The sequence below is a fragment of the Carassius carassius genome, chromosome 22 (genome assembly GCF_963082965.1).
Source record: "Carassius carassius chromosome 22, fCarCar2.1, whole genome shotgun sequence".
Taxonomy (NCBI): Eukaryota; Metazoa; Chordata; class Actinopteri; order Cypriniformes; family Cyprinidae; genus Carassius; species Carassius carassius.
The window spans coordinates 26,800,479-26,820,971 of NC_081776.1; the positions used below are offsets into that span (position 1 = coordinate 26,800,479).

A 20,493-nucleotide genomic window follows, 5' to 3' on the forward strand; every position below is an offset into this window, starting at 1 on the left:
TACATTCTCTCCTCCCTCTTTACGTCCACTTTACATTCTCTCCTCCATCTTTACGCCCCCTTTACATTCTCTCCTCCCTCTTTACGTCCTCTTTACATTCTCTCCTCCTTCTTTACGCCCCCTTTACATTCTCTCCTCCCTCTTTACGTCCCCTTTACATTCTCTCCTCCCTCTTTACGTCCCCTTTACATTCTCTCCTCCCTCTTTACGCCCCCTTTACATTCTCTCCTCCCGCTTTACGTCGCCTTTACATTCTCTCCTCCCTCTTTACGTCCCCTTTACATTCTCTCCTCCCTCTTTACGCCCCCTTTACATTCTCTCCTCCCTCTTTACGTCCCCTTTACATTCTCTCCTCCCTCTTTACACCCCCTTTACATTCTCTCCTCCCTCTTTACGCCCCCATCACATTCTCTCCTCCCTCTTTATGTCCTCTTTACTTTCTCTCCTCCCTCTTTACGTCCCCATTAAATTATCTCCTCCCTCTTTACGTGCCCTTTACATTCTCTCCTCCCTCTTTACGTCCCCTTTACATTCTCTCCTCCCTCTTTACGTCCCCGTTAAATTATCTCCTCCCTCTTTACGCCCCCTTTACATTCTCTCCTCCCTCTTTACGTCCCCTTTACATTCTCTCCTCCCTCTTTACACCCCCTTTACATTCTCTCCTCCTTCTTTACGCCCCCATCACATTCTCTCCTCCCTCTTTACGTCCTCTTTACATTCTCTCCTCCCTCTTTACGTCCCCGTTAAATTATCTCCTCCCTCTTTACGTCCCCTTTACATACTCTCCTACTTTACGTCCTTTACGTCCCCCTTTACATGCTCTCCTCCCTCTTTACGTCCCCTTTACATTCTCTCCTCCCTCTTTACGTCCCCTTTACATTATCTCCGTCCCCTTTACATACTCTCCTACTTTACGTCCTTTACGTCCCCCTTTACATGCTCTCCTCCCTCTTTACGTCCCCTTTACATTCTCTCCTCCCTCTTTACGTCCCCTTTACATTCTCTCCTCCCTCTTTACGTCCCCTTTACATGCCCTCCTACTTTACGTCCTTTACGTCCCCCTTTACATTCTCTCCTCCCTCTTTACGTCCCCTTTACATTCTCTCCTCCCTCTTTACGTCCCTTTTACATTCTCTCCTCCCTCTTTACGTCCCCTTTACATTCTCTCCTCCCTCTTTACGTCCCCTTTACATGCTCTCCTACTTTACGTCCCCTTTACATTCTCTCCTCCCTCTTTACGTTGGTATTTAGGCTTATGTTGAACTTTATTCTTGTACAAACAGACACTGTATTAAGCAGCGCATGTATTGAATGAAAATGTCTCTGAAATATCTGTGTATTTGGAAAATAATGGGTTTTTTCTACTTCAGCTGTGGTAAAGTATGCAAACAGCGCGAGCGTCTCTTAATTTTAATGTCTACACCTTTATCTTCATTTCTTTTAATTTAGCTCCATTTCTTACGAAAAGAGCATAATGTGCAAAGTGTTGAAGTGTTTGTGTCTCCCTACAAACCACCCTTTCTTTTAAGAGTCGTGATCCTGTTCCGCACGTAATTTTTCACAACAGTCCATGTTCTCTGCTTCAAAGCTTCTGGCTCTGCATCACTACAGGAAGCAGAAAGTGTCTGACATCACATCTCAGTTTTCAGCTTCTCTCGTCAGCACACGGCAACTCTCACCAATCGGTTACATCCAGCCACAGCCCATGTCCAGCACAGCTATTCACTCTTCCCTTTTTTTATCATCTTTACATTCTCCCCTCCCTCTATGACAGAAATATCAAAAAGTTTAACATTACATTTCATCCAACTTCATTGTAACTGAACAAAGAAAATTGACTCTTACTATCCTCTACTTCTTCATTAGCCTTCTTATACTCTAACTTTTCACTTTATATTCCGTTTCATTCCATCCACAAAATATTTCTACACCTTTATCCTCATTTCTTTTAATTTAGCTCCATTTCCTACAAAAAGAGCATAATGTGCAAAGTGTTGAAGTGTTTGTGCCTCCCTACAAACCACCCTTTCTTTAAGAGTCATGATCTTGTTCCGCACATAATTTTTCACACCAGTCCATGTTCGCTGCTTCAAAGCTTCTGGCTCTGCGTGAATGCATCTTTCACAGTCTTGCTTACCAGGAACTTTGCATGTCTTGATGAAACTCATCATGTGTCTCTCTACTGCTTTTACCTCACTGTCCTCCCATTTCTTTTTTGGAGCATTTGAAGAACCTATGAAATAATTAAAAAGTAAATTCTCATTACACATTCTCATTACAACTAAATCGGTGAGTAAAGAGCAAATCAAGACTGTCCTAATGCATACATTTTTTTGAATTTGTCTGGATATTGCTGCATGGAGCTAATTCATGTTTATTTGATTATTGTTGTTTGTGCAATGTAGAGATTTTTCTTACCTTGATCCACCTGTGAAACAGCTTGATCAGATTGAACAGGTTGATCAGTCTGTACTGGTGCTGTTGTCTGAGATAGGTCACTGGAATCCTCCTCATCACTTGACATGGAATCACCTTGGGCCTCAAGTTGCTCTTAATAATTAATTAACAAAAAATGAACACTTTATTGCTTATACCTAGTATCTGTGACATGAATATATACATTGTTTTGCAAATATGTACAGCACAGATACACACAGAGCAAGTATACTCATACCATTTGGGTCGATTTCAATGTCATCAAGTTTCTTTCCTTTGTAGTCAGACAGTGTTCCTTTCTCCATGGCCATTAGGACTTTACTCATTTTTGCCAGCTGCAGTGTTCCCTCTGGTAACCGATAATACTGTCTGTGGATTCTGATATCGTGACCAAGGAAATCAGCCAGTTGGTCTGCTTCATTCTCATTAAGGTTAAGAATTTTAGACATGGTTGCTATGCGTTTCCTGAGCCTAGTTGATGACAGTGCTTCAGGGTTCTTTATGCCACATTCGCAAGCAGCTTTGTTGATGCACTCTCCTCCTCTGTAGGCAGACATTGCCCCACATCTAGCAAACATAAAGGGATTCTCTGCTGGAACACAACAAAGCTCACGCGTTTCAACAAGCAGCTCCATGGCAGAAACCATGGAAGGCTTGAGGAGCACAGGAACCTTTCTCCCTCGTTTACCACGGATCTCAACTCTTGAGAAGTGCAGACACAGCTTCCTCTCAAACTCAGACAGACAGATGGCAATGTCTTCGTGTAGCTCAGAAGAATCCCTGCTTTTAAAAGCTGACAAAAGCATCCAGGATACCTCACCTTCTCTCCTTCGGTTGAACAGGATGACCTGGGACAGCGTGACCTTGGCTAGAGCAGCGTAGCTGTCAGCAGAAGGGCAAGATCTGAGCTTACTTAGGAGCTCATTGTGTTTCTTTTCAAGATGTGTGTGCAGGACTTTGACATCCTGAGTGAAAGGAATGATCTGTGGTGTGTTCCACTTGGCTTCTTTCAATGTAGTTATAGCACCAGCAGAAATGTACTCATTCCACCTTGCCTGGTGTATTTTCCTGAAGTCTCGGGCACACTCAGCACGCTCATGATCTCCATACATCATGGCATTGCTCTCAACAATGCTAGATATCTTGTTTAAAGATCCCAAGTTTGAGAGCTAAAGAAGGAATGCGGTAGGAGTTTTTCTCTTCATCATAGCCAGATACAAATTTAACAGCTGCTATGACATGTTTGAAGTTAGTTGGTATGATGAAGTCTACCATTGTTCTCAGTGGGGTAATCTTCCTTGCTTCAAGAAGAAGTCTGCCTACTTCTCTCATCTTCTGTCTGATGTAGTCATGTTTGGTCACATCAGACCCCATCCTGTTGAACATGTGCTCCCCCAGCTGCATGATGCATCTGTCAGTATGAACTACACGCGAAACTTCATCATAGTTCATAAAGGAGAGTACTTTCTTGAATCCTTTGCTCACTTCTAAGCCGACTGGTGTTTTTATAGCACACAGGGATCGAACTCTTTTCCTGCCCTGGGCATCCTCATTTTTTGGTTTCAGGGGACAGTTTTTGATATGTTTCCAAAGGCTACGCTTGTTATAAAGCCCTTGGCAGTAAATGCAGTGAATAAATTCATTGGCTCTTTGTCTATTTTTTGGACGGTAACAGGCAATCATCTCCCCATGTCCTTGTCTCACCACATCGGTGTTGTGAGCAAAGTTGCCCCTTTTTCTAAGGAGGTTTAACTGGACTCGTCTTTCTTTGGAATGTTTTGGAAATGCTACTGCCTTTACAACCCCCACTTCGTTGCGATGGACAAATTCAAGGTGTCTGGCTATTTTTTAATATGGCTTAGAGCAATAAAGGCAATACTGCTTTTTGTTGTACGTCTTGTGTTCCTGCTTTGGTGATGGCATTGACTGAATAAAAGTCTTTGTCTCTTTAGATTGGCATTTCATCTTTTTAGGTGATGGTGCGGTCATACATTGATCAGATAAACTACCTGCCTCTTTGGGAGATGTTGGATGTATCAAAGCACTTTTGACCATGTCATGTCCAGAAGAACTACCATCCGAATCATCTGAGCTGATTTTTGGTATGTAGTCAACATCGCTGTAGTCTGTATCACAGACGGCACTTCCTGAATACTGAATGAGAGAATTTAACACTTACTCAAATAGTACAAAATGGTTTGGTTTTTTTTTCAATTATATATTTTAGTGATCACACGAGTACACCACTGCCAGAATCTAATAGAACAGGTAGTATTTGGGCATAGTGGGTATGGCAGTGGATCATGTAACATTACGTTTCATCATTTGCCGATACTGGCAAGCAAAGCCATAATTATGCAAAAAATAGAGCGTCTTCTTTAGATGCATCCATGCTATAAAAACATAAAATGAACACTCAATACTTATAATCTTAGTATATATGCTAGACATGTAGAGTTATTTTTACAACTGGTTCTGAACCCCAGTCCTGGGAACCCACCGCTCTGCATATGCTGTATGTCTCGTGTTTTAATCCACCTGATTGAGATGAGGAGTTCATCATCAGAACATGGCTCTATGAACTCATCTGAGTGCATCAGGTGAAGGAGACATACAGAATCTGCAGAGGAGGGTCTCAGAACCACTGATCTATATGATAGTGTACTGCAACATCCTCTCAGCTCTCAGATAAAAGCATCTAAAAGTTACCATGTTGTTCTCTTTAGGGAATACAGGGGGAATTTTTTTTGATGACTCAAAGAAACTACACTCCGTACTCTATGTCAGTTCATGGTGAATTTGAAGTATTAGGGTGTGTTCACATCTGGCATGTTTTTTTTAGACTGTTTAGAATGTGGTTCATTTGAATAAATGTGAAAGCTGCCATTTGAAACCTGGTGCGACCAAACAAGCGGACCGAGACGCTGAAAAGAAGGGTCTCAGTTGGCTTCCAAATGAAATAGGAACATAACATGGACCAGAGACATGTAAATCAACCAAAAACAGGAAGATGTGACCCTAAAAAGGACAGACTGGTCAAGCATAACTTAGGTTCAACGATAGAAATGCCAATCTGAACACTAAGCGTATCCGGACCAAAAGAAACGAGCGAACAGAACTACGTATCTTACAGTTCCAGATATTTTAGCATACCTACTACATCAATCCAACAGTTCTGTACTCACCACCAATTTTTGCCATGCCACTGAAAATCAAACAGGAACGTGTTCTCAGCTTCAGTGTAGTGTTCAGTTCGGTCCAGACTCTCCTGTGAACTCAGAAGTTCACCTCTGTATTCAAGAACAAAATCACCTCTGAAAAAAGCTCCAGTGGTGAAAACTCCACGCCCTGAAGAGGAGAAATACATTAGCTTCAATTTCTTTAATGTCAAATATTATTTTGATTATTACTAAAAGTTCTCTACCATATGATGTACAATATATGATGTAGAAGGGAAATTACTGAAGGAAAATAGTCAGCCAGGCTAATCTCAAAGCATGCTTTGCTTTTCATACTTTTAAGTCTTAAAATTATACAGTTAAAATTACATACATTTTCTTAACACAAACAATATTATCATGGCTATATATTGTTTAGAACAGAGTGCCGCAGTGATGACGTATTTTTGCAGGCCAACCCGGTAGTTCACCTCACCTAGTTCCCTCCACAAAAACCTTATAGGATTTTAGAACCCTATAGAAAATCCATATCCTTGTGTAATATATATAATGTTTCTACATTCTTGTAATGTATGTTTGACTGATTGTGTGCCGTGTACATCCCTAAGGCCGTGTGTCCACCAAAGCGTTTTAGCCAGCTGAAAATGCTAGGCACTCTGCTGAAAACGCCTAGCTGTGGGCGCTTGAGCATTTTGGCAGCACAGCGTTTTATTCAGTTGAGACGCTTCATTGCTATGATACAGAATATCCACGGCATAGTTTACTTGTAACTGATTTCACAGATAATATGTTCGGAGACCAGCAATATAAATTTTTCATCCATTTTGTTCGATTAGCTTTGCTGGTTGATGTTGTGCTGGTTGATGTTGTGCAGAAAGAATGTTGTGACAGTTGGCCAGTGTGGTATTAGTCCCGCCGCTCCTCCACTGTGATTGACGGTTGGGTAAAAAGTCAGCACCTCGTACACTCATGGCGTTACTTACTTAGTTACCACCCCCTTTACTACTCTCACTATGTCCGACAAGCTACGCTGCTCTCATGCTCACGCATGCTCTTATGCCACATGTCGACTAATCGATAAAATAATTGCCAGACTAATCGTTTAATTAATAATCGTTTACCCCAGCCCTACTAACCATGGACCTTATTTCAGGATTTTAACCAAAACCCATTGATCATGTCTACATGCACACCGATAACAAAAATGATCTGATAACCTTATTGAAATAATCCATTGTCCTGGTTTACATGCAAACCAATAACCACGTAAACCACTAGACTTTATAAGTAAATCAGGTTAATGACGTCAAAACCAAACCATATGTGTATCTGACTTTGTGTATTTCATATGTCATGTCAGTTGTGATGTTAAATAAAGCCCAAGAGTATTCCAGAATATCAGTGGGAAACTTACAGACTCATATTCTCCTCCCATCCAGTATCGGATGCAGGATTTTGACTGTACCACCTCTGCATGAGATGAGAACACATTTTAAGAGTTTCTTGGGTAGAGAAAACGCTTGCTCTCTCTGGATGTGCTTAAATCCACAATAAGGACACTTTCCTGTCACACATCACACATGCTCACTTCAATAAGCCACAGAACACAGATTAAAGGGATAGTTCACCCAAAAATGAAACTTCTGTCAGTAATTACTCACCCTCATGTTGTTCCAAACCCGTAAGACCTTCGTTCATCTTCGGAACACAAATTAAGATATTTTTGATGAAATCTGAGAGCTGGATCACTCCTCCATACGCTTCCAAGGGACTGAAACTTGTAGGCCCAGAAAAGTTATTAAAGAGATCGTTAATATAGACCAAGTGACTACAGTGGCTCAATCTTAAGTTTATCAAGCCACGAGAATACTTTTTGTGCGCAAAAAATAAATAAAAATTATGACTTTATTCCACTATTCATTTCCTTCTCTCTAGTAGCTCAACTTTATGGTAATGAGCTATGTTCAGCGGCAAGCAGCAGCAAAGCGCCAGCAACCAATCGGAATATAGACGTCCTTCGCGCTGGCTGATTCCGGAGAAACATACGATGTAAACTTTCGTTCCTACCAAAACATTAGTTCTATCAACACGCTATCAAACTGTGTCCAGCCTGAAGTTCCGCTGGACGTACCTCTCGTCATCGAGCCGCAGCTGCTGCACCAGCCGGTGATACTCTCTGAATTGATAACGGCCCTGGAGGGTGTCATGAACCCGAAATCTCCGAGTCCGACGTCTTCTCAAGCAGCACCAAACACAACAACTTCGCCATTATCCGACAGGGATACACATTTGAGAATGAGCTCAACTTTTATTTGAAATATTTACGAGCGCTCGTTTTAAGCGGGAATGCAATTAATTTGCTCACAGTAACACCAATTTGACCAATTACATTAATGTAAATATAATATTAATATAATAATAATAGCTTATTATTCTTTTTTTCCCAACCAAATGTGACCACAACGGTTATAATAATGCTGTCATTATAAAAGGTTTCTTCAGTGTATTGCTTGTTTTTTCTGTTTATTACATTTTATGTTGTGACACTTCTCTTCTCCATGCTACGTCAGAGCGGCCAAAGCGTCAACAAGCTTCCCCGTACTTTTTGACAAGCGTCCTTGACAGGGCGGCCAGAGCTTCTTTGCAGCTCAAGTCGGCGGCGGTGTGTACGTAAAGTTAGGGCTCATGCCAGCAGAACTCTATTCAGGAATCTGGACTGCACAATAAAAAATATATATATTTATAAAGTACTGTTTAACTTGTGGCCTAACAACCATATGACTTGCCTTACATTAAATTCTCAGTTTTGTAGATTAACATTATTACTAGGGCTGGGGCGATAAAATGATAATGATAATTATCACAATATAATTTCTCGATTAAACGATATCCAGAGTTCGATAAATGTTCGATAATGTTTATGCGCCAAAAGCGGAACCAAACTCATTTGACCCGCGCGCCACACGGACCGTTTATCCGCTCGGCTCAAAGTCCAAACGGCAGCGCAGCATGACTCGCGAGCTCACTAGAGCAGATGCGTTTACTCTGATCGGTCTCGGTCATCAGATCCAGTGAGAAGTGCTTGAATTCAGCGAAGAACACACGTCTCAGTGATTTAAACCAGTTTAAAGGCCATTTAAACCGCGCTGACAAACAGGAGAAACACTGTGGTCAGTCAGAAGGCTTCTTTGTCTACAAATTCCCACCATTTACTGTAACGTTAGCCTAATAATATTAACTGCACCATGAAATGTGGGATATACATATTGAATTGTTTTATGTTATTAATGTAGACAATGTATTAAAGGACTAATGAAATAGTTACAGTATTTGGTTTTGTGGTTATCATGATCTAAATGCATGATACTGGATGACCAATGGTTAATTTTAATAAAACTCAAACAGTCAGAATATTACATTTTACCAAATAAAATTGAGGTCGTTTTAAAAGATGTTACTGTTTTTGTTAATGAACATAAATTTTACATAGTAAATCTGCTCCTAACTGAATCTAATACTACTGCAAATCATTGTCAAATATGCATTTCGAGACAAAATATATCTAATATTAATATTGCTGCCTGCACTGTAAACTGTGCTGAAGATCCGTGCCATCAAAGTCAGGCAACACAAACCTGTTTCAAGACTTGAAACAATATCCCCCATTAGCACATGCAGGAACTAAGAAATACATTTTCCAATAAATATATTTATTTTGTTAAGGAAAAATGACAAATGTTTGAATTTTCTACCTCAGATTTGTGAAATGTTCACCTGTTTGGCAAGTGTTTGTCATGATATGTTCTGACAATAAAGAGTAGTTTAAAACCACAATTAATGCTCTAGTTTCTACAACTTTCACTTAGGAGCAAAAATCTGCCTTTAAACTTGAAAGAAATAAAGATTTGACATTTATCGTGATAATTATCGATATCGACTAATATAAAACAATTATCATGATAATTGTTTTTGCCATATCCCCCAGCCCTAGTTATTAGTTACTAAACTGCTTAGTCATTTATACTTGCCTTTATATTTGCTGATGAACTGCTCTCAAAGCCCAGGCTTGTCAGTTTTACAGGTAATGTGATGCTCAGCGTCCTGCAGAGGTTTCCTACGTCTTTTATTTCCCAGCATGGCGACTTTCTTTCTTGAAATGACTGGAAAAAATAAATGTAAGGTGTAAGATCCTGTTGATCTTACTGGAATTGTTCACCAAAAACACACATAATTATCATACTAACCCTCATGTCCAAACCTGTGTTGTGTTTAAAAATATAAAATAAAAAATTCACAGACAACATATGTTCACATTCGTGGCACAATTCAAACGGGACCAGAAAATAATTATTTTCTCCCATTCACTTGCATTGACGGTTTTTCAACTTTGAGGTCCAGCAGGGTTTTACGGAAGGGGCGGGACTTACCAGCTCTATTGCTTGTACCCTTTTTCTACCACATCTTTTCCTTCCCTTCGCCTCTCTATTAATGTGCTTGGACACAGAGCTCTGTGAACAGCCAGCCTCTTTAGCAATGACCTTTTGTGTCTTGCCCTCCTTGTGCAAGGTGTCAATGGTCGTCTTTTGGACAACTGTCAAGTCAGCAGTCTTCTCCATGATTGTGTAGCCTACAGAACTACTGAGAGACCATTTAAAGGCCTTTGCAGGTGTTTTGAGTTAATTAGCTGATTAGAATGTGACACAAGGTGTCTTCAATATTGAACCTTTTCACAATATTCTAATTTGGGATTTTCCGTAGTTGTCAGTTATAATCATCAAAATTAAAAGAAATAAACATTTGAAATATATTACGAGTTTCTGTAGACTTTAATGATGTAAATAGACTTATGTCCCTCACATTAAGCTATGGAATGGCTTCAGATGACTTTGTCACCCAAACTGACATGAAAAAATCGGGGGGCGCCGAAAAGCGCGCTGTTGAATCCCTATAGCTAGTGCTAGCAAATACAAGTAACGGTAGCTGCTAAGTTAATGTTAAATGCAGCTTAAACATCCTGCCATAGTGGAAAATCAATCAAAATCGATCATCTAATCAATCGACAACAAACTCAAATTAGTAACTTATAGGTTATATATAGACACAAGCAATAATACATACCCAGATCATCCAATCCGGCGATGTTCTTGTCACAATTGTGGTTCCGTCCCGGGTTACCATGGTGACGGCTGTGAGATGAAGGCCAACCCCCCCCTCCCTCCTCCCCCTTTTATTTTTTTTACAGATCTGCATGATTCACGTAGGTCACATTTTCAGGTCGGAAAATCCGGAATTCCGGATTAATCCGGAAAAATCACATCCCTGCACAATGCACAAAAACCAACGGTTTGTGCTTAGGACGGGGTAACTCAGTACTGGCCCCTAGGGCCAGAGGATGGTATAGCCTTAACACACACTTTTCAATTTCAAACACACTGGACTAAATGCGCATGTGCAATCAGCCATCTTTCATGTAGGCTAATTATGACTTAATTAATTGCTAAAGCTAAGCTCATTTTAGGGAAACTTAACCAATGCATTGATAACACAGGCTATTTTTTTATTAAGTGCTGAATAATGATAACATTATATATATTTTCATTTTTCATTGAAAGATGTATTTTAAAATGTAGATTTTCCATAATAATCATATAATAATAATTATAATAATAATAATTTAGTTATTAATAATATAATAATTATTATTTATATAGCTAATTAGTAATAAATAATAATTTAGTCTTATGTTAAGCATTGTTCTGGGCTGCGTTTCTTATGAGACTTTTGGGAAACAGCCCTGTTTGAACGCATTGTCGGCAGTGTTTGAAGGCTCTCTGTAATTGATTGGTTCTGACTTGCAGCATTTGCGTGTGTTCAGATCAGTGTCAGATGAGCAGGATTGTATATTGTACGCATTAAATTTCTTTTAAAATAAACAAAATCACAGGTTAAAAATCACTGTAGTATCGATAGGTCTAGTTTTATTTGAGTATCGATATTATCGATACTTGACGTCAGTATCGATACGCCCATCCCCCATCCCTGCTCCACACGACACGAGGAGAGAAAGGATTATCAGCACTCGAACTCGAAGGCCTTTTCGGTGTCAGCAGGCAAGACTGGTTTCAATTTAAAAAGGTAAGTTATGCCTATGTGACTTAATGATTTATTCCAGTGTACGGAGCCAATTTGATATGATTTAAGTACAACATGAAAACGGTTAAAAGCATGAAACTTTTTTTTTACCAGGTAAAAGCTCACATTTAAACTTGAGTCAGTGCTAAAGTTTAGGTAACATTACCTTAGTGCTCATCAAAATAAACGTCACGTTTCTTACAAATAACATCAGCAGTTGTGTTTTAAAAATGTTAAAAAGCAACAGAGTTAACCTAGCATACTGCATGTTTTCTCTTCCCTAATTAACATTAAGCCAATTGACTAACTAACGTTAACTCTTTTTAGCAGCAGCAGGCACCTGCCTGGTTAAAAGTTGTTTTTAATCTTATTTTGAGTAGATTGACGTTAAACCTTTTTACTAAATTTATCCAGTAACCAGCCGTTTTAGCCATGTTTCAGAATTGTTCTCTATTCATATACAAATTGACTGAAACTAGAGACACCTGGCAGTTCACGAGCATGCACGGACCTATGGCAAGCCGTAACGTTACTAATTTTATTCATTTCCAGGATACTAATTCTTGATATCAGCAATTCAATTTTTACTTGTTAAAATTATATTTTTTGATATTAGTTATGATATTTAGTTATTGATATCAGGAATTAGATTTCTACTATAATAATTGCAATTTTTGATATCAGAAATTACATTTCCACTAGTAACAATTCTTGATATCCACAATTCAATTTTCACTATTTAAAATGTTAGTTTTTGATATCAACAATCTAATTTCAACTAGTAAAAACTATAATTCTTGATATCATTCAGAAGAGTTATATTTGACAGATTATAGCTCACCTAGTACTTTTTACCTCTTAAAATTACACTCCAGTGATCAAGATTTGGTTGTCTAATGTTAAGATAATATAAATAATTTTAAGTGTAAGATTTATGGGCTATTGGTCTAAAACTGCACTGTTTTTTTAATGTAGGATTTCCAATGGCCACACGAAGAAGGAAACCACCAACACAGGATGCCATAGAACATGCTGTGAAGGCCCTTGACAAGACAGCAGAGTTAGAAGTGCAATACATTAACTCTTTTAAAGGTATGTGACTTTGTTATGAATTGTTTTTAATAAATTGCTGTTCTAGCAGAACCCCTTGCCTATACCCTGGGGTTTAGTTTGGAAAATAAATGGAAATTATAGAAATGGCAGTGTATTTCGTTCTCCCATCCTCACGACTATTGATAATTATCTTTGAATTGGAGTGATAAAGGAAGCGGCATGACATTAGTTATGGTCTGGTGGGTGTAACTGAATTCAGCTGTACAAACCAAAGCTAAAAAATGATTACTCACCTTTGTAATGTACAACCCGAATTCCGGAAAAGTTGGGACGTTTTTTAAATTTTAATAAAATGAAAACTAAAGGAATTTCAAATCACATGAGCCAATATTTTATTCACAATAGAACATAGATAACGTAGCAAATGTTTAAACTTAGAAATGTTACACTTTTATCCTCTTAATTAGCTCATTTAAAATATAATGCCTGCTACAGATCTCAAAAAAGTTGGCACGGGGGCAACAAATGGCTAAAAAAGCAAGCAGTTTTGAAAAGATTCAGCTGGGAGAACATCTAGTGATTAATTAAGTTAATTGATATCAGGTCTGTAACATGATTAGCTATAAAAGCTTTGTCTTAGAGAAGCAGAGTCTCTCAGAAGTAAAGATGGGCAGAGGCTCTCCAATCTGTGAAAGACTGCATAAAAAAATTGTGGAAAACTTTAAAAACAATGTTCCTCAACGTCAAATTGCAAAGGCTTTGCAAATCTCATCATCTACAGTGCATAACATCATCAAAAGATTCAGAGAAACTGGAGAAATCTCTGTGCGTAAGGGACAAGGCCGGAGACCTTTATTGGATGCCCGTGGTCTTCGGGCTCTCAGACGACACTGCATCACTCATCGGCATGATTGTGTCAATGACATTACTAAATGGGCCCAGGAATACTTTCAGAAACCACTGTCGGTAAACACAATCCGCCGTGCCATCAGCAGATGCCAACTAAAGCTCTATCATGCAAAAAGGAAGCCATATGTGAACATGGTCCAGAAGCGCCGTCGTGTCCTGTGGGCCAAGGCTCATTTAAAATGGACTATTTCAAAGTGGAATAGTGTTTTATGGTCAGACGAGTCCAAATTTGACATTCTTGTTGGAAATCACGGACGCCGTGTCCTCCGGGCTAAAGAGGAGGGAGACCTTCCAGCATGTTATCACCGTTCAGTTCAAAAGCCAGCATCTCTGATGGTATGGGGGTGCATAAGTGCATACGGTATGGGCAGCTTGCATGTTTTGGAAGGCTCTGTGAATGCTGAAAGGTATATAAAGGTTTTAGAGCAACATATGCTTCCCTCCAAACAACGTCTATTTCAGGGAAGGCCTTGTTTATTTCAGCAGGACAATGCAAAACCACATACTGCAGCTATAACAACAGCATGGCTTCGTCGTAGAAGAGTCCGGGTGCTAACCTGGCCTGCCTGCAGTCCAGATCTTTCACCTATAGAGAACATTTGGCGCATCATTAAACGAAAAATACGTCAAAGACGACCACGAACTCTTCAGCAGCTGGAAATCTATATAAGGCAAGAATGGGACCAAATTCCAACAGCAAAACTCCAGCAACTCATAGCCTCAATGCCCAGACGTCTTCAAACTGTTTTGAAAAGAAAAGGAGATGCTAAACCATGTTAAACATGCCCCGTCCCAACTATTTTGAGACCTGTAGCAGAAATCAAAATTGAAATGAGCTCATTTTGTGCATAAAATTGTAAACTTTCTCAGTTTAAACATTTGCTATGTTATCTATGTTCTATTGTGAATAAAATATTGGCTCATGTGATTTGAAAGTCTTTTAGTTTTCATTTTATTAAAATTTAAAAAACGTCCCAACTTTTCCGGAATTCAGGTTGTATATATATACACACACACACACTACAGCAGAACTGTTTCCAACACTCATAATAAATAATCATATTAGAATGATTTCTAAAGGATCATGTGATAGACCGGATGTCACATGTGACACTGAAGAATGGAGTAATGATGCTGAAAATTCAGCTTTGCATCACAGAAATAAATGATAATTTAAAGTATAATAAATTAAAAACAAATTATTTTAAATTGTAATAATATATCACAATATAAAAAAAAATTCTGTGTTTTTGATCAAATAAATGCAGGCTTGATGAGCAGAAGAAACATCTTTCAAAAACATTAAAAATAATAATGTTTCCAAACTTTTGGACTGTACTGTATCCCCCCAAAACTGCACAACTGTAGAGTAAAACATTAATAAAAAAGTGATAATAAAAAATGCGTCTTAAAACTGACATGATTGTACAAAATCACAGTCTGGGGACTCAGAACTCAGAACAACTGCTAACATTAAGTTTAAGGTAAAAATAACTGCCATGAAATTATAGTATCTTACTCCTATGCAATAAATTGTTCTTTCACTACATCTCTTTACCTCTGTCTTTATCCTCTTCTCTTCTTTTTGGCACTGTATCTATCGCAGACTATGCTCATTTATAATGTGTCATGTAAATTCGGCCTTCCGTCACAATCAGGAAACTTTCACCGTGTCTAGAACTGGCGCGAGCTGCCAGGCCCGTTTCTACGAGCTGTGTGTTAACAAAAGCAGTGCTGTCTACATTGGATGCGGCGTCGGGCACGCTACACAACAAATTACCAACAACTGATCGTGCGCGCTCTCTGTTTCTGACGCACTTCAATCACCCAATGGATGGGGGAGGATTGAAGAGCAGGACTTTTTTTTTTTTGCTTTATTTGGTAGTATTTCAAATTAATGGTTTTTAAATAGTAGCCTATTATAAAAAAAAAAAAAATTCACTCGTTCACTCATTCTGGCGCCCCTATGGATGAGTGGCGCCCTTAGCATTTGCCTATACCGCCTATGCCGCGGGCCGGCCCTGCGTGTTATGTCTGTTATCATATATTATCTGTTCAAACACATTAATTATCTTTATTTAACTAGTTCTGCTTCATTCTTTTCACTGTCGTCGTGTTCATTTCTATTCAAGGCATATGAGGCTTTATAAAGAGTTTATTTCCTCATTAATGTCGTAGTTCTTCCAAAACTTCAGACAAACTTTTAATATTGACAATCTTTCATAAGTTATCCGACACACTTTTGATATTTCTAATCTTTCACACACATTAAATCGAGGCCTGTCTTCGTGCTTTTATATCGTACACGGATTATGACTGCTTATATCTTTTTAAGACTGCCAACGGAAAACAATACACTGAAAATAACCCATATAAACAAAACGATGTTTTATGAATCAATATATAAATCTTAATACTTGATTTACTCACCTCACTGACAGTTGCTGCATCATTCGTCCATCTGTAGCGCGCCGCTCTCGGAGAGACCCCGCTGCGCGCGAGCGTGATTAACCAATCAGAAGGCAGCCCGCATTTTCCGGCGCCGGCTCCGCCCATTTAGGCGTTAATGTGTATAAATGAGCAGTTACAAGCTGTGTCTCATTTAGAAGGCTGCGCCCTACGAAGCATACTGGAGGGGTCATAAACATAGATGTCACATCAAATGATGATTCAGACCAAGTAGAGTTCAGTGACCTGACTAGGAACTGCTTCCTGGGGACTTGTCAGGTATTTCGTTATTAATGGGGTCCACATATACACACTATCTGGTTTTTCAGTCTTCTGGGTACCACTTGACACACATTCAGGTTAAACTTACTTTGAGAGCCAATTATAACTGTCATGTGCGAAGATATCTGCTGGAGCATAATTTCTGGCAAAATTAGTGTTATGTAATTGTACAACCTAATTATATTATATACTGGTAAGGTTGAAAAGGTTGGCCGGTAGAGTATTATTATTAGTCAACATGCTGTTGTGTAGTTTCTAAGTGCAACCGAAGTAAACTGTTTCCATACTCCCTTTGTCAGAAAATAAGTCCCTTTCTCAGGATGTCTGAGCTCGTTTTTGATTAGCAATAGTGCAATATGAAGCCTTGTAACACAAAGGTCACAATTAAGGTCACCATTTTACAGGACACAAATCCCAACAAATAGTAACAACGAATAGTAACAACAATAGATTGACTGCAAAATTTTAATTTCAACAGCTGGAATATTGAGTCATCTTTACTCCATTAAACACTCACAGGCTCTTTTTACAAGCAACATCTTAAAGGGTTAGCGCTTCTGTGTAATACATCACACACATGACCAGCGTCGGCCAATAGTGAGCCTACGTGTGATGTATAACACAGAAGCGCTACGATGTTACACTACATGAACTCACTCGAGCCCCAGAGAGAAGGAAATGAATAGTGGAATAAAGTCTGGGGGTTTTTGCGCACAAAAAGTATTCTTGTCGCTTGATAAACTTAAGATTGGGCCACTGTAGTCACTTGGACTATATTAACGATGTCTTTAATGTCACCTTTATTTATACTGGAGATAACTTTTATGGGCTGGCAAGTTTCAATCCCTTAGAAGCCTACGGAGGAGTGATCCAGCTCTCAGATTTAATCAAAAATATCTTCATTTGTGTTCCGAAGATGAACGAAGGTCTTACAGGGTTGGAACAACATGAGGGAGAGTAATTACTGACAGGATTTCCATTTTTGGGTAAACTAACCCTCTAACGTTTCTTAGTGCTGGGTACCACTTATCTAATTCCAACATTCAACAACGTCTTAAATGAACAACACGTTTTAATTTAAACGTGACATAACAAGCATAAGTGCCAACAGAAACATTTTAAACTTTGTTCTTGAGAGCTGTGATTCGATTCTTAATGTAGAACTTAATGGCCAGCCAATTTCTCTTTTTAAGTGCTACTTTCTCCAGTTCAAGGCACTTATCACAGTCACTTTTTCCCGGAACACGGCATGAAGTGATGAAGGACATCATGTGCTTCTCAACAGCAAGGATCTCCTCTTTCTCCCACATCTTTCTCTTGAAAGGCTGACGACCTGTACAGGTTGGTTATAACAAAGAATGTGGCACATAAACATTACAGTTTTCAGCAGTCTCTTTAAAATACAGTAACAAAGTGTAAATGTAAATAATTGAGATATCTAAAATAAAGAGTTAATAAAGAGCTTTGTAAAAACTGTATGTGTGGTTTCTTTTTCACGTTTGGCTTTTCATTTTAATATTGGCAGTCTTGCCTCGAGACTGTATTGAAAATGAAATGTGAAATAACCAATTGCATTTTATTTTTCAATTTGACAGGTGTCACAGTGAAAATGAAATTATTTAATTTCATTCTCAATTTTGTCACATATTTTGCGTACACTTTTCTGTAATGAAATCGTTAATCTGGTTTTAATTTTAATCATTTCATTTATTTATTTAAATTTGGCAGAAAATGCCTTCCATACCTTTGTTGTGGTTTTTCAGGCTTTACAAAGACACAAAGCAGTGATCTCACTTCAGTCTGTTTGCATTTAGCCCTTATTTATCAAAAGTCTTACTATAAAAATACAACAAAACATGTTCTTACGACTTTACGTGAATTATTGTGCCAAAAATGCATTATGAAGAAGAAATGCACCTGCTATTAGTAGCATTAGCGCTAACGTTAGCATCAAGCTACATCAGACAATTTATGAAATTATTAGTACACTTTTACTCAAAACTCACTTTAAACCCCAATTGAGTGTTTATTATAACTTCCTTTAGCGATCAGGGGTGGAATTTGGTCGTTTACTGTTGTAAAAATATGCTATTTATAGCCTTTTACATCGCTGCACAAGTTAGCATTTCAGATGTACATTTTCGATTTTTTTTATAAAAACTCCCCAGATCTCAAGAAAATCTCATACCAAGCTTTACTATCGTAATCGCGGGTTTATTATTCGGATATTTCGTGTGTACAGAGGTGTTTCGGTGTTGTTTTGGTCAGATAACTACCAGGAAGTGTACAGGAAGCATGTGACACGATGTGGCGGTGTCCGGTTATGACACTCTAAGATTGAAAACCAGAAGGACCAATCGGAGTCTGACTGACACACACACGAGCTCCCAGCTCTGCACACACACACACAGAGATCGCTGGGAGAGGCTGTTTATCATCAGATCGCGTAAATCAGTGGAAAATGAAAAGAAATGATGATTCTGTCTGAAGAAATATGAAGTAAACATCAGTAAATATATCCATATATCTCCACAGATATGCATCTTTGGTCTATAAATCCTTATTGACGCTGTTCAGTGAGTCTATGTGAACACAAATAAACCGCTGCAGACGTGACTGAATATGAATGAGTGGTGAATTTCTATTCAAAATGTGGCATAATACGGATTTATTATTATGCACTCCTGACATAAATTACTAAATAACTGTCACTTCAATAAAGTTTTTATCAAAATATTGGTCAAATATCGAAGCTAGAGTCTTTAAACTTTCAATTGATGCACAGTTTGTCCAGATCAAGTAAAAGAGAGATGTTTAACGTGCTGTGAAAGTGAAACAATAATAAACTGGGGCCGTCTGCGATGTTTGCACGTAAAGGGGTTAAAACCCCATAACTGTCACTGTCCCACCTGTCGGACGCTTGCCCCTCTTTTTTGTTGTTGTCTTTTTCTTTATAAAATCTTTTAGTAATCATCATAAATCAAACATCATTTGAAAGCTTAGAAGCCCAAGATTCATCCAGTGAAAACCATTTTGGAATCGGACATTGCTTTACCATGAAAATGGAGCTTTAAAATCTAATGGCGGTCACCTCCCCCTTAGTGGGCAGGGTCAAGTGTCATAGATACAGACGGTTGGTCTGGGAACGCCCCCGGGAACGCCCGTCATGTGTTGTGAATTTAGCCTGTGAGGGAAAACATTGCCTTGGCGCCAATTGAAATACACGGGACAATCATGCCGAAGAGTTGTGTCGTTTTCTGTACCTCCAATAAACTAACAAATTATGAATTGAAGTTCTACATCCTTCCTTATAAACATACAGAACTGGAAAGGATGACAAAATGGCTACAAGCAATACGTTGTGAGGATGATCAAGAAAAGTAGTGGAATCCCAAGACTAAGCATGTGTACGTTATGTGTGTTGGTCGGCATTTCATCACAGGCAGGCTACGTTAACATTGTGTTCATTATTAACGCTATCAAAACTGTCTTAAGGTTGTTTCAGAAAGTGGCATGCATATATAATTAGCCTTATCATTCTACCTGAAGCAAAACTATGTAACGTTAGCCTAGTGTCGAACCTAAACTTGTATGAAAACGTGTCTGCTAAGAGTTGTAGTCTATGTGATACCACTAGAAAAGGCCAAGGATTTCCGTATACCCACTTAAAAAAGAGTGAGGACACATAAAAACTTAGTTTTGTGTCAGAACTTTTACACTTTCATTCATAAATTCACCCCATCTGTGTTTGCAAAACGATTGAATCGTGGGATCCAGTCAAAAATAGAACTTGCTGTATAAAGCAGAACGTCACGGAATTTGGCTATTTTTGAATGAATACATCTACATTTGGGCTGTAAAATGAATCAAATATCAATATGGACCAGTGTATATGAATATTAAAGTTAAAAGAGACTACAATTGTTCTATGCGTCTCTGGGAATGAGCGCTCAATATGTGCATTTTTGTCATTCAAATACACACGATGTTCGCAGTGTTTTCCCCCACGCCGACTCTGCCCTCGCTAGCCCCCAGCTATGACTAGATGCCAACT

The 20,493-nt window shown here is 38.7% G+C and overlaps 1 protein-coding gene and 1 long non-coding RNA gene across 2 annotated transcripts; both read right to left on the reverse strand.

The window, feature by feature from the left end:
* Positions 1-1,055: 1,055 nt before the first annotated feature.
* Positions 1,056-3,583, reverse strand: LOC132099181 (uncharacterized). The gene is made up of 3 exons (XM_059505628.1): positions 2,675-3,583; positions 2,419-2,550; positions 1,056-2,233 (listed from the first exon to the last, which is right to left on the reverse strand). Exons 1-3 carry the CDS (start codon positions 3,549-3,551, stop codon positions 1,926-1,928), a joined length of 1,317 nt encoding a protein of 438 aa, XP_059361611.1. The 5' UTR covers positions 3,552-3,583; the 3' UTR covers positions 1,056-1,925.
* Positions 3,584-4,807: 1,224 nt separating this feature from the next.
* On the reverse strand, positions 4,808-7,544 carry LOC132098487 (uncharacterized). The gene is made up of 3 exons (XR_009422937.1): positions 7,277-7,544; positions 5,622-5,784; positions 4,808-4,829 (listed from the first exon to the last, which is right to left on the reverse strand). It is a non-coding gene; the product is annotated as an uncharacterized LOC132098487 (long non-coding RNA).
* Positions 7,545-20,493: the final 12,949 nt, after the last annotated feature.